This window comes from Ciconia boyciana, chromosome 3, assembly GCF_034638445.1.
Source record: "Ciconia boyciana chromosome 3, ASM3463844v1, whole genome shotgun sequence".
Taxonomy (NCBI): domain Eukaryota; kingdom Metazoa; phylum Chordata; class Aves; order Ciconiiformes; family Ciconiidae; genus Ciconia; species Ciconia boyciana.
In genome coordinates, this window is record NC_132936.1 from 63,353,375 (window position 1) to 63,369,113 (window position 15,739).

General features: G+C 40.6%; 1 protein-coding gene across 1 annotated transcript in view; it reads right to left on the reverse strand.

Annotated features, from left to right (window-relative positions):
• Positions 1-5,033: 5,033 nt before the first annotated feature.
• MOXD1 (monooxygenase DBH like 1) overlaps positions 5,034-15,739 on the reverse strand; it is a 50,695-nt gene continuing 39,989 nt past the window's right edge. The window contains exons 9-12 of the mRNA XM_072857911.1: positions 13,753-13,812; positions 11,624-11,766; positions 7,892-8,060; positions 5,034-5,198 (exon numbers count right to left, since the gene is read on the reverse strand). Of these exons, the coding sequence (XP_072714012.1) occupies positions 5,034-5,198; positions 7,892-8,060; positions 11,624-11,766; positions 13,753-13,812 (537 nt within the window). The remainder of the gene's footprint in view (positions 5,199-7,891; positions 8,061-11,623; positions 11,767-13,752; positions 13,813-15,739) is intronic.

The following is a 15,739-nucleotide window of genomic DNA, read 5'->3' on the forward strand; positions in this document are numbered from 1 at the left end:
TGCTCCTGGGGGTACCCGTGGCCTAGGGAAACCTCCGTGGGGATGGAGGAAGCAGCCCAGAAGAGCTTGTTGTGTCACAGCTGTCATTTTCTTCTCCCAGCTTTCCCCTCTCCTAAAAGGTTAGGGATAAATTTGCTATCTCTCTCTCTCAAGCAAGACAGGGATGTACCAAAAATCAGACATAAGAGGCAGAAAGCGGAAGGCGTGGAAATTCTGAAACATTCCAGAAGTAATAATTGGTCTAAAAATAGTCACTTTGTGCATGAATGGAGGAAAGAGGAGAATGAGGCCAGTGTTTCTGCTAGGTTTTATTTATTAAATTTGTGCCTCTTCAGCATCTGGGATAATATGGCCATACAGTCCCTCTTTTTAACCAGCCAGTCCGGTTATCAAGCCAGACCTTCCCAGTGAAAGGGCTTAAGCCCAGCACAGTTGCACTCCCACTGGCTGCAGCTCTGCTTCTCGCCCTTGCATCGGTCCACACTTGCACCCAGCCTAGATGTCACTGCGATGCAGGCACAGATGGGCTGACACAGGGTTGTACGATGGGCCTCATGGATGGGCTATGCGAACAGAGAATGACACCCTCCCCTATAGGGGCAAATCGAAGAGCTATGTAAACTCCAATGGTCCATTCTCAGTTTCACAACAAACAGGCAAAATCCCAAATGGTTGTTGATTCAGATAATGTGACTATTTGAGGAAAACCCTATGCTCATTAAATGGAGGTTTCGTAATGAATAAATAACAAAACCAAAATGGATTAAATAGTATCAATAGTATATCTATAGATAGTCTACAGGTGACAGGCAGCTGGACCATTGTGTGGGGAATCTGATTTAAGGAGAATGGGATTTTCAGCTGCTATTCCAGAATGCAGCTCCTGATCTCACTAAAATAGTTACATATTTAGCTTCTCACTAGAAACTCTTAACACATTTCTTCACACAGAAAAGCTCTGAATAGCAAAATCTTTAAAAGGAAGTATTACATTCAGCCATTTTGTGCTCATCATTTCTAACTCATTGATCTTCCAGTGTATACTCGTTATCCTCTCCTCTACCATAGTTTGCCTGAAAACAGTATTTACTGTATACACTTTTACTATGACTATTATGACAGCTTTGTGTAACTATACAACGCAAGTGTACATGCTTTAGCATAACACAATATTGAAAGAAAACCACAGAAATCTGTGCCTGAGAGGTTTTTCTTGTGCAGTGTGACTAGGTATCTGTTTGCCCCACCTGTTTTTTCTTCAGTAGCATGGAGTTAGCTTGTGGTATTTCTCACCTTTGTCCTTGCTTTGAATTTTTGACCATTTCAGACTTTCAGCTTTTATTGACACCAAGCTGAGTGGTGTGGTTGACAGGCCTGAGGGACGAGATGCCATCCAGAGGGACCTGGTCAAGCTCGAGAAGTGGGCTCGTATGAACCTCATGAGGTTCAACAAGGCCAAGTGCAAGGTCCTGCACCTGGGTCTGGGCAATCCCTGGTATCAATACAGGCTGGGGGACGAAGGGATTGAGAGCAGCCCTGCAGAGAAGGACTTGGAGGTACTGGTGGGTGAAAAGCTGGACATGAGCAGGCAATGTGCGCTTGCAGCCCAGAAGGCCAACTGTACCCTGGGCTGCACCAAAAGAAGCGTGGCCAGCAGGTCAAGGGAGGTGATTCTGCCCCTCTACTCCGCTCTGGTGAGACCCCACCTGGAGTACTGCGTCCAGCTCTGGAGCCCTCCGCACAGGAGAGACGTGGACCTGTTGGAGTGGGTCCAATGGAGGGCCACAAAAATGATCCGAGGGATGGAACACCTCTCCTATGAGAAAAGGCTGAGAGAGTTGGGGTTGTTCAGCCTGGAGAAGAGAAGGCTCCAGGGAGACCTTATAGCAACCTTTCAGTACTTAAAGGGGGCTTATAAGAAAGATGGGGACAAACTTTTTAGCAGGGCCTGTTGTGATAGTGGGGTGACAATTGGTAATGGTTTTAAACTAAAAGAGGGTAGATTTAGACTAGATAGAAAGAAGAATTTTTTCACAGTGAGGGTGGTGAGGCACTGGAACAGGTTGCCCAGAGAGGTGGTAGATGCCCCATCCCTGGAAACGTTCAAGGTCAGGCTGGACAGGGCTCTGAGCAACCTGATCTAGCTGAAGATGTCCCTGCTCATTGCAGGGGGGTTGGACTAGATGACCTTTAAAGGTCCCTTCCAACACAAACTATTCTATGATTCTATGATTTTATGATTTATTTTCTTGTTTTACATTTCTTTCATAATGTAATGTGCTCATTGTTTTGGATCCTTTTAGTTGGAAGGGTCCCAGAACTGTATTATCAGTCTCTCTTTTTATGTACCTGTGAAGCAAAATTTCCCTTTCCATTCCTCCAGAAGTTATAAAACAGTTGCAGGTTAAACAAAAATAAACTTTTAGAGCATATGGCAGGTCTTCCTGATATACTGGCAATTATCTCTCACAGACATCCTTTCTGAGCCGGCTTTGCTTTACATCATCTCATGGCCTACTGGATGGCAACAACAAATACCCATCTGTTCACATGTTCTGAGGACGGGTGCCTATGCAAAGGAAATCCCCGTAGATAAGAAACTGCATCAAATCAGAGAACAGCCAAGTGAATGGAAAATAACCTTAGATCTGCTTTCTCTGTTGCAAACCAAGTCAACATAGGACTGATGCCAGCAGCCCACGTCTATTAGCAAATGAGAGACCGCATTGCATGTGAAAGGGCTCCCTTGTCCAACACAAATGCTCTTTTCTCATTTCATTCCCTATTATTTTTTCCCCTCATTCCCTGACAAAAAGCTGTTCAAACATGCCCACTTCAGGGATGGGTTTAAGCGTAAGAAAGGCCAGGGCTCCTGCTGACTCCTTTTACAATAAGATGCACCCTGGACTCTGTGGTATCTTAGCTGGGGGATTTTCCCTAGCTTTTCACGTTGAGAACAGATCTGTACAAATAATCACTTGGAAGATTTTTCTGCCTATAATTCACCATGACCGTTATTTGTTTTTCATTTTTCAACCAGTTCTATTCAGGAACGCGAAACAGAAAAGCATAGTTCTGCTGCTGCCAGGAAGGAGACACCTGAAGAGTTACACATCTTTATTGAAACTTCAGGCATTTGACCCCAAAAAGTCCATATGCTATTTGGCGTACACCTTTTCCTTACCTTTTCTAGCACCAGTGGGAAGGACAGCAGAACATACCACTGTCCAGCAAGCAGCTGCCCAATAACGATGAAGAAATTCCCCAGGATTTGGTGGGAGTTGCTCTTACCCCAAGTGCAGGCTACAGCATCAGGAAGATATAGTAGGCCCTGTGAACCTCTGTCTTCATGGCTCATGTTAAACTCCCTTTATGCATAAATTTTGTAATGAGATTGTTATAGCTCCTAGAAAATTAATCTATACTTGATTAACTCTCTTGTCTCTACTTGAGGCATTAGCTGCTTCAGTGCCTCTCCTCTGTGTCGATTATCACACACATTGTCATTTTGGCTGCCCACAAAGGAGCCTTACCAGCTTTGTGATACTTTCCTTCTCACTTCTCAAATACAGAGAAGACAGTTCCCAAATGCTGTTCTTATTTTTCTTCTTATGTGATATTTCTTTGCATCAGAACAAAGATGGTTCTCGTTAAGAGGTGCAACTGCACAGACGGGTATCAGTCATTAACAGTCAATGAACAAAAATGTTCAGAAAACCAGTTTGTCAGCTCAGTCAGGTTCTTGATCTGCTCTGGACTCACGACACTGCACAAGAGTGCTCACTGACATAAAATGTGAGTAACAGAGTCCGTATGTAACTAAGTCTACAGAGGTTAGTTGTAGTGCAGGTGTTGCAGTGGTCAGGGAAGCACTCTCAACATCCAAACCAACTTATTTTTACAGCCACGCTCCAGTAAAGTTTATGCAGCACTATGGAAAAATTATAGTTTACTGTTACTGCAGTGTGACTACAAAAATAAGGGGGGTTTTGAATGTTCAAAGTCCTTTTCTACTGTGTTGCATAATTTCATTGGGGAACAATAAATTACGTATCTTTTGGGAATCTTCCCTGCCCAACACCACCTGAGTAAAAAAGTTGCAGTTTTCCAAATAAATAAACAAACAAATAAAAAATTTTACACGAGACACAAAAATAACCTCTTAATCAACAGTTTGGACTATCATGATGCTCAGCATGTGCTAACAATAGCTCCTGGCAGGCTCGTACTCTAGTTCCCTGTGTGTGCCAGAGCCTGGCTGTGAGATAGATCTTTATTGCTATTGCTATCCAGATCAAATCTAGCAAAGGCGTGCCTACCCCTCGCCAAAGCTTTACTCACTGTACAAATACCTTCAGACAAAAGAAACACACTGAATTGCCAGGGACTGGGGAAGAGATACAGAACAGAAAAGGGGGAGAGAAATCCCTGCCAAGCTGAAGGGCTCGTACAGCAATTGCTATGGGGAGATTTGGGGTTCATCCCTTTGACACCCATAGCGCTCGCTTCTCTTAAGGTGGAGAGATGGTTTGCAATGTGTTGCTCCCAGGAATGTCCTCCCTGAATGAATCCTTCCTGTAGCTTTACAGCAGGTGTCAGTCAGACATGCCCAAATACATGTTTGCAAGACCTGTCCATACAGAAATCATTTCATAACCTGCAGATGTCAAGAATCAAGACAAAATAATACAGCACACACCAGGTTGAATGTGGTTAACTAAGTTGCTTTTAGTTTATTAATTTTACCCATATACATAGTTGGTTTTGAAAACACCACGTGAAAGAGCCAGGACAAAGTGTTACAAAATGGTACAGGAAAAGATTTCAATATGCGACGTGCCAGTGTACCTACTGTGTTTTATACATACTTTACATTGAAAACCAAAAAACCCACAGTTTTCAGAGGAAGTACACATTTTATTTTGAACTGGCAAATTTAGTTTATTAATACGTAAAAAAATAAATCTACAATAGCAACAGTGCAAACACATCAGAACTTGCATGGCATACAGAACACAAATGAATAAAAATTATTATACAAAGGGCCCAATGTTTCTTATGATACTGGCTGTGACATGTACAACAAACAACAGGGTGAGGAATAAACTGCAACGTAAACAGGAAGATGAGCTGCATATTACTGGTTCTGTCTTGTACGGTCTCTCTATTTCAGGAGGTAAAGCTGTCATGCCTTGGATCTGCAATTAAAATAATAAAAATTGATCAGAGCTTCATCACATAAGATTAGGAATCTGTGTATTGCTCTCTAACTAGTTAGCAGCTTGCATGAGAATCTATTGTTAGTTTTGTACTGGGCTTGTGACTCTTACTGTGGAGACATCAAGCTCAGTAAAAATATTAATATGTTGCACGCCAAATGAGCTGCCAGTGTGCACATCCATTGTTCTCAGCTTGGGAACAGCTATACACACTGGCATCCTCTCCAGTAAAGCAAGGTTAGGCCTTTATTTGTTGATTTGTATGACCTTATTTTGTTTTGTGGGATTGTTTGGTTGGTTTGGTTTTTGTTTTCATCTTTCTGGCAGACAAAAATAGAAGTTTATAGTGTTACAGTGCTATAGGGATATTGGATGATATTTGAACGCGTTCATTTGTACATACAAGGCTTACACTTGCATGTACAAGGCAGTTAATTGTGCACACATTTATTTCACAGAATCACAGAGCAGTTGAGATTGGAAGGGACCTCTGGAGGTCATCTGGTCCAACGTCCCTGCTCAAGCAGGGCTGCCTACAGCAGTGTCATATTTCTCCTTGAGCATTTTTTACTCTTCCCTTAGAGCTCAGTGCAATTTTTATGGAATTAGACAACTGCCTGCCTTTCCTGGCTTTGACATGAAATTGGAGAGATTTGGGTACACTGCTTGGCTATGCTTTTCCTAAATGTACTCCCTACACGTTAAAGAAAAGAAACTATGCAAAAAGCAAGCCCCTAGACACAAACATTTTTCAAAGTTTGAATGCCCACCTGCACAGCATGTGCTTGCTTTAGGTTTTTTTCCATGTCACAATTATCCTGCACTGCAGAAAAAAAAATCTAAATATCGACTTAATCTTAGCAAACACAACACAAAGGTAAAACTGATCAAGGCACCATCCCTACAGAAGGAGGAAGGTATTTTCAACTCACTTCCTCTGGTTCAACTTTTTTCCTTCTTGTAACAACTCACTGATTGTTTGGCTATTCAGGTTAAGTCTGTTCTTGATTTTGATGAGGATGGCAAATTTAATGTAATATCACTAATAAGGGAAGGGAAAGGAAAGAGTCCTAATCTTAGCTTTGATGAATATGCCCTAGTCATTTGAAATAGGAAACTATGATTAGAAGGAAGAACTAAGCACTCCCAGTTCCAGTGAGCTCACTCTTTGACTATGTTCTTTAAGTCATAAGTATTGCTCCTTCATCCTGTAAGATAAAGGGGAACAGCATTTTCCAGAAAGCATCCCATTTAAAAAAAAAAAAGAAGCCTATCTCTTCCTGATAAAATTTCTGTATGCTTTTCATCATCTTATCTTGTCCTCAGACAAATAATCAGTGAAAGAGTAGCTATGCAGCAGCTACTGGCCAGCTGTTGCAAAGGTCAAGAAGTTTAACCAAAACTGATGAATAGTCACATGTACTGTCAATAACTACTTTTCACAGAAGGTCTGCAGTGGGACAAATATTAGAAAAAAACAGAACCTCTTTGATTATTTATAGCACACAGTATTTCATTGACATCCCATGGGCTGAACAGTCTGATCGATGTTGGAAAGTCTCGAGAACGCTGCTGCAGGAAGGGCAATTTCTCCACCACCTAAAAGCACTGTGTGACCCACTACAAGGCAGTGTGGGCTGTTTTGTGGGGTGAGGAGAATGAAGCAAAGGTCCTTTCCTAGGAATTATTTCATCGGTAGTATCTGGTATCAGCTCTGTTAGGCTGGTCTAAAATAATGGTAGGAGATAAGCCAGTACAATGAGACAATCTCCCCTTCTGAGCAGAAAAGCTCAAAAAAGTAAAATGGAGTCTTGAATTTGGACTCTGTAAAGGAGTTCAAGGAGTAATATATATTTTTCAGCATCTCCTTCAGGGATGATACTACGTGCACTAGTATTTCTTTATAAACACACATGAATACTAAAGATGACAGCCTTTCCCAGCAGTCCTGTTAAAATACCAGTAGACATTTAGAATAAGTAACAACTTACTGGGGAATTATTTTTTATCTTACAGTTTTTTTCATCAAGAGAATTGGGAAAGGAAAACTATAGAAGATAATCTTCCAAAGGTGCACAAAGGAAACAGACAATCCAAATGTACTTTTCTTGGCCAAATACTGTAGACCTCTCTAAGACACAAGACCAACAAAAAAGCAAGGGATATTGCAAGAGTCCTTATACAACTTTAGGTAGTCTAGATGCCTGAGTTAAGAAGTTAGATGCTTGAGGCTTTCTTATGCAGTCAATAAGCTTCCCCCTACAGAGCGACTCAGAGAAGAAACCTGATTTGAATCATCCATCACAAGACCCTAACGTAAGTCCCTGACAATGGAGGCAACCAAGGGAAAACAGCTTTCTAACTTGGTCACCTAATCTGGACACATGGTTACACTCTGATCAGTCCCAGCCACACTGAAAGACTTCATACTCCTATTACTGATCCCAAGTGCTGATCACAGCTCCAACTTTTCTTTTTAAAAACTTCCAGAACTCGAGTTAGGCGAAAGCATTGATGAAACATTCTCATAATTTGTTATTGTATGTAAATGCAATATAGCCATGTAAACATTCTGAAGGCATATAACCAGGTACTTATTCATACGCAATGAAGCACAGTAAATCACATTTGTTTCATGGCATTGTTGCCTTCTTTTCAACACTTAGACTTACCGACCATTCTGCATTATCTGTTTTTGAACATCTCACGTTCACTGGTAGTTTAAGCACAAGTTCATTATAGGAGAGACCCTCCGATCTGGACCATTTGAATTTGTTCATTGCATCCATAAAAGACAGGTTTTTATATTGCTTAGGACTCTTGATAATGAAAGGCCAAGTCCTAAAGAAAAATAAATAAATAGATTTTAAAAAATAGATAAATACCATCAAGTTGGAACTGATGAGGAAAAGCTTTTGGAGAATCTACTCAGAAAAACAAATGTACTATTAACGTGTCTTATGCCTAACACATTCTCAGCTAAGTTCTCTGCTACTGAAAACTGATGCAGTTTCATTGATTTTAACAGACTTATGAAAGTTTGTCAGCAGTTTAGGACTTGCTGCCAGATGCTTTTAGAAATGAAGGACTTCAAGTTAAGAAAAAGAATTACATTACTGTTCTCTGATCTACAAACTGAATACACAAGGCAATACAAAACATAACTTCTGTTGTAACTTCTCAAAAAAACACGACAAAAGAAGCGCCACACCCTCTACTAGGCTTGGCAGACAGTATTGTAAAGAAACGTTTGCCATTAGAAAGCTGCTTCCAGATGGCTCTGCCAAGCTCTGGTCATAACTCAGATAATAGGTCAAAACTCAGCCTAGCACAGGAGTTGCTCTAACATGCATTGGTTGGCAGCAGTGCCAAAAGATCAAATGAGAATAACTAGTGTTGTGGACATTGCCTTTTGGCATGTCCCTACATGCTGGCTGCAAGGGGACTTTTGGCCGGGGGTGGGATAGAGACCTGTTGCACTGCTGTGAGAGATCTGACTATGTGCCCACGTGTGGGAATCCTCCCCATGAACAAGTAGGACCAATCCAATTCCCCACCAGCCAAAGATGTGGAAAGGGAAGGAATGAGATTTCTTGTCTTTCATTTAGTAAACAAAACTAAAAAATAATAACGAAGGAAAATTAAAAAAAACCAAACAAACAGCTTAAGAAATCCTTTTCCATTGTTCTTGCTTCCTCCTTGTTTGACTCTACTGGGATGAATGGAAACAACATGGTGGAGGGGTCAAGTTTTTAAAAACAGAAAGTCCAATACAGCTAGTGGAAGAATGAAAGTAGCTAAACCTTTATCTAAGTAACCTAATTAATACTTCGGTTGGAGCACGAGTTATCTTTTCAAAGCACTTTAGACAGATCTGTGTTATCTTGCAGTAGGCTGTCTCCCACTTGCTTTGGGTAAAGTGCTGCCTATGCCAAAGTTCTGCCCTACTCAACACTTAGGCACGGAGGACATAATTTTAATCAAGCACCTATTTTACACTATTGTGACCCAATCGCTTTCATCTCAGCTCCTCATGATTTATACCATGTCTGTGCCACCAGACTGAGGAAGAAGTTTTAAAGTGAGCCACAGTGCCTTGATCCTGCTTCCAGTTTGCCTTCATGTGTAAGTCAAGAGAGACTTCAGAGGCGTCAGTGAAGCAATTCCAGTGTAAGACTGACACAAGAGAGATGAGTATCAGGTCACATATCCTTAGGCTGACAGAGCTTAATGAAACAAGAATTGTGGATTAGGTCATAAATACTAGAGGCATTAATAATCTCTTCTTCTAATTACTATTCCATTTGCAGCAGACAGTCTGCATACTTACTCTATTCAAAACATCTTTATTTCCCCAGGCCAAATGTGCATTTTTTCTTTAAGTACAGTTATCATGAATGAACACTCAAGAGAGCATACATTTGTTAGAATATTTTCTTTCTAAGCTCAGAAAGACTCTTTTAGCTAGGACTAATTTAGAAACTGTGTTCTCCCTGTATGAAAAGAGATTTTAAGTAGAAATAGTGTGGAAAATGAAGTAGACATTGATTGCATTGTGACTTTCTTCAAACTCTTCTGTCTTGGATATAAATTTCAGAACTAAGACCAGTAAGCTTGTACATCAAATTACTTTGCAATAATAGTTTTATATGTTTTTCTTAAGATAAACTGTATAAGGAAAGACAATTTTTAAAATTTAAATGTGATGACACACTACTAGTCTATCCATTTTATTTTAAAATCTTATTATTACCTTAGTTTAGTGCAACTAACAATACAAATGTAATTAACCTTTCACCACTAATAGTGCATTCTACTTTCTATTGTTTGATTATTTTTCTGCATTTCATTCATGTGGGAAGTTTCCTCTTTAGGCTATTCTCACTGTTTACAGTCACTTCCACTGCTGATCTGCTACTGAGATGCTTTAATTTTAAGCACTGTAAGGAACACTTAAAAACTGAAATATGCTATTTATTGATTTTTATATACTCACACATATCTATCCTGTCTATAGTGGGCTTCCTCCCATCTCCTGCCAAAATTTAAATTTTATGTTAGGTTCTGAAAATCACTCTTGCTCTTAGTGAGCAATATCGTTGTGCAGGTCACCCCACAGACACTGAAGGGCAGAAAAGCCAGATCCAGCAACACACTGGGAAGCATTTTGTTCTTGCCGAGGACTCTCATGATGAAGGACAGCAAGACTTCTGCTGAGTTACCGGAGAAACTGTAACACCTTGTTTAAAATTCACCAGCCTGTGGTTCACCCCAGCAGCCAGATGCCAGCTGAATTGCACGGACCTTCATGGTGGTTGTTATAGATCCTGAGTTGCCTAAATGGTAACAGCCCCCACCCCTCGCCGTTCACAGAGGGGGTATTTAATATTTATGGAGCACTGAAGTAGGCAGATCTTACAACAAAATTATATTACGTCTTTTGAGCTGAGCAGCGGGTCAATATTCAGATTCTTGTGGATTATTTTTATTAGGAAGAAAAAATTGATGAATGAGCTTGAGGTTTTTCTTTCTGACATGGATTTACATCTCAAAAATGTGCAGTGTCCTGCTTCCCTGCTTCCCTGAGTAGGAGTCCAAGACTCGGAATACAGTGTCTTTGCACAGAATTGCAAGCCCTTGCAGCCAACAGTTCACCTAAAAAGCTCTTTTCTTCCTCTTGGCTAGATTCCCACCACTGGTTCCATGTTTTTCTCTCTACTTACCTTGCATATCATCCTCTGACTTGTTATTCTTCCAAAGCCTCCAATTCTCTCATTTCTGTCCATCATGGTGCTTATCTGCCATTTATCTTTTACTACGAAAAATTTCATATTCTCTCAATCCCTCCATTTCCTTTCTAACTTACAACTTCTTCCCTTTTTGTGCATTTTTGTCAGTGTCACTAAGACAGCGTTAAGCTCTATACGTGGGCAACAGTTCTAGGATCTGGTTGCACCAACTGACTTCAGCAGAATTACTGACAACAAATCTACCCAGGGTAATTCGATACCAATGCTCCCAAACTCCTTTTTCAAAATTATCTCTATATATGTGAAACACTGATATGTTTTAATAAACTGATAGATTTGAAACATTGATATGACATTGATACATAGTCTTTTTACAGATGGTTGTGGTGAAAAAAGAAATACTATTTCCTGTGAGAAATATTATTTCCTTAACAGAAGAAACTACTTTTTTATTTAAAAAAAAAAAAAAAAGATGCAAAATAATTTGGCAGGAGAAATAAGTAGCAGCACAGCATATTGATCAAAAAGAAGTGGCATGAGTGACCCTGCAACATGTTGCACTACCAGAAAGAAATAAAGGTCATATAAAAATGACCCTGTAATCCCACAGACAGAAATAGAGGTGCTACACATATTCATAAATATTTTACTTGCCTGACCGGTCTGTAGATTTCCTTAACACCAATGAACTGGAGCTGTTCCATTATATCTGGGATACTTGCACATCGGGTGAGGTTGATTCGTGGGTAATAGAGCAGATACGACAGGCACATTTCATTCCTGGTGCTCAGACCACCCTGAAAATAGGATTTTTTCTTTTAATCAAGATAGCATTGGAATCCCACAGATAAAAACACTGATTAGCATTTATATGCTAATGAAACATGTATCAGGAGGCCCAGTTCAACACGTTTATCTTGCATATTAGGTTATCAAGTAGCAATAAGTTGTTACATAATTAATTATAAAATATACTGCAAGCTCAACCAATAGCTCCTGAGCTTAAAAAGTGTCAGCAAGAATAATTATCAATAAAATAAGACTCCTATTATGTTGAAGATTACTATCTGAGAAGTTCAGGTTTATTTTCAGCTGTCTCCAAGGTACTTATATCTACCATGTTTCGGGAAAAGGACTTCAAAGTGGAGCAGATGTAGAAAAAATCTGGTAGGATAATTAGTCTGTTTAATAAGAAATTAAATGAGCTTCGCCTAGTAAAATGGAGGCTGGGATGGAATACGTATCTATATGGACTCTCCTTGTAAGTACATATGCAGATAAAGAGTAAGAAAGAAAAGAGTTATTTAAGTTAACAGATAATGTTGACTCAAGAACAAATGAGCACTAACTATAAAATAATTAACTACAGTAAGATTTTTAGCTAGCAGAAGAAACAGACTCTTAAACAGTCTTTCATTGAGAGCCATGGGGCAAACAACTAATTTAAAATTAATCTTGGTAAATATGGACAAGATTATGAGCTGCACGTTCCTAAATCCCATGTGGGAACACTTCCACAAATCTCACAGAACCACAGAAATAGGAATGGAGAAGACAAAACACATGAACCAAGGGCCAAGAGCTAGTGTGATCACCACACAGGAAAATAGGACAAAAACTCAAAAGCCTTTGTTCTCACTCTTTTGCTTTTCTTTATATACCTACTGCATGTACCTACATGCAAGCCATGATTCAGGGAGAGGTAGCCCTGTGCTCTCTGGATGCCAAGAACAGGTCTTCCTTGCCGAAGAGAAACCCCTCAGGTCTCACCTCCTGGAGGTCTGGATCCAGCCCCTCCCTAGGAAGCGGGATCAGCCCCTGGCAAAGGCTGGGTGCTGGTAGCTACGTCCCTCCCCTAAACATAGTGGGTCTGGCATCACTCTCTGGTTTCGCAGCCAGCCGGCACAGTCCAGCTCATGTCCCAACAACCGAATTTGCTTCACCTCCAAAACCAAATGGCCACCTCGCAATGGCTGGTGCCTGGCCTCTGCTAACCTAAAAAGCTGCATCTGGGAGACCGCGCACTGCCATGTGCCAAACCTGAGCTGGACCCCCTCAACCCCGAAGGGGATGCTCACTCCCTGGCCATGGCCCTGCCTTGTCTGCTGCCGTGAACCTGCACTCAGGGCTGTGGCACAGCCGCTCCTCGTGCCTCAGCCGCAAGGACGTGAGGGTACGGTGCGGGCTCCTCTTGTGCCGCCCCGGGGACAGCAGCTGTCCAGGAGGGTCCCTGCCGCTGGAAAACCCACCGCGTGAGAAGGTAACGCGCAAAGGATCACTGCGCCCAGCCTCCTCCTCCCAGCCCAAAGGACCTGCATTCTGCCCGGATTCTACGTTAGGCACAAAAGCAAGTGGTCCCATCTTGGTCACAGCATAAGTAAAAATCAATATGTAAGAACTGGCAATTACAACTTCGGGGAAAAATGCATAACAAGTTCATAAAAATAATTCATTAGAATATGCAGAATTTGCATGTCAATACACGTTATGAAGAAAGCACTCCTTATACTAGCGAAGTCTGATTTTTAAAGATCTTTTATGAGCTGGCTTGCTTATTTTTATAAGCTAGTCATTTGAATGCCTTATGCAAGAGATCAGACTATGATCATAATAGTCCTGATGACTTTAAAACCTCAGAATCTATGAAAGGAAAGATAATACATAATTACGTGCACACAGGCATTAGCAACTAAGTTCACACTTTTTAATAGAATTTTATGAAAAATATTTTAGTCCACAATATTACCTGTGTACTTATTTTGATCCATTAAAACTTTTCTTACCCATGTCATGCGAATTCGGTCCACAGTACTGTAGTGACACTCTGTGATTAAATTATCCCCCTGAAACACAATATTTGGGAAGTTCACAGTTCTGAAGTTTATCAACACCAGCTTCAGGTAACCACAGATGACAGCAAACACTTAAGAAATAAAAATCAGAGCAGTGGATACGACTTTCTGAAAGAGCAAAGGATTAGGTAATTGGCGTATGCTAAGGCCTTGGCACGTAGCGTTCATATTATCCCAGATCCTCAGGGATCCCCCATGGATTTAAAAGGAGTCTTAAGAGTCTGGTCTGGTTTTTTTAAAATAGCAATGGAGGTGCCCAGTTATAATCCTATTTTCAGGAAAATTATGTGTAGACGATGTATACACATGATTCTTGCTCCAAAACTCATCCAGTGCTACTTTGGATAGCTTTCCCCAGGCTAATTTATCCTGCCAACTTCAATAGAAATACTTGCCAAATGAGGAAAAGAAGGTTTTCCACATCACAATAACAACTATTTATCTGCCAAGCCTGGGAGTAGAGGAGTGGCAGGCAAAGACTTAACTACATTGACAGATGTATGGGAAAGGCTGAATACTCACCTTCTCAAGTACATACAATTAACTTTTTGCTGTCTTGACAAACTGATCTACAGTTTGGTAGTAACTTTTTTCCCAGTACCTAATCAAAGACAAATCTCAAAACCATCATGATAATCAAGTGGAAATTAAAATATTGAAGAACATAGCCAGACATCAAAAATCTGGTATTTTTGGGCACTTTCATATCACAAAGATGCCAGAGCTTTATTTGCTTTGGTTCATTTTTTTGTATCTTCATCTTCCCTTATCACCTGTTGCATTAATCTTCCCTCAAAAAACCAGATCACCCTTCAAACATTGAGAATTTCTCCTTTCCTGCAGGCTGTCTCATTGCCAGATCAATGCTAGTGCTAACTATACTCCGGGCTGCTGGAAGAAGGTGCGTCAGCCTTGTGTCGGCCAAATGGAGACAGAGCTTTCTGGAGCAGTGTGTACTGGCACAGCTTCTCTGCTCCCAGCAGGAATATGCTGGTTCCCACCAGTGAGGTCTCTGGCTCTCGTGGCTTACGGACTGGATAACATTCACTAGAAGTGTTCCTTCTGTGAGATTAGATCTTTTGCTTCCAAATTCAGAAGAGAGTGCTAGTACGCAAAGAAAACAAATAACCTGGACTCCACGAGCTGAAAGAAGGATACACCCTTGGAAGAGCTGGCAGAAGGAGAGAATAACAGCTTCTATGAAAATTTTTAATATTATTAGTTAATTGATTAGACTGTGGTCTGAATTACACCAGAATGATGTATGTAAAGCTGTACTGGTAGTTTTGCATAAGATGAAAACAATAAAAGGCATGAAAAATGCTCACTTCAGAGAAAGAATTCCAGCTTCTGCTCAAGCTGTCTTTTTTAAGTTGCTGATACTATCGAATACCTCTTTTAGTCTTTCTGCTGTCTACTCCCTTTTGTTCTTGAATTTTAAGAGGCCTTTCTCTATAATCTGCGTGGATTTTCCTAAAAATATTACAGGTTTTCTCTGCAAACCTGTCATCTTCTGCCAGCCCTTTTCCTAAACACTTCAACACTTCTTTCCTGGAGGAGGTAACACCAGTTTGTCTTTGAAGTCCCTGTGGAGTACAAGCAGTTGGACTTCAAAGAGTAAATGCTGCACCTGAACATCCAGGTTTTGCTGTAGAAATTAAATTAGAAAGTTAGCATTTTAGCTTCTTGCCTTTAAAGGACAAATATCAAAGTATTCCAGTGTGGGAGAAGAGACATAAGAGAGGAAGGAACTTGAAGAGAAGCCTGGAAGTTTAAACCATGAGGCTCCTGATCATACTTGAAGTTCAGTCATTGCAATGGCCTTTTCAGTTCCTTTTCCCTTACTGGCTCCGATCATAAACAAAATCCAGTTGTTTGATGTTTTGCATCTGACCAATTCCATGAAGTAACAGGCTTG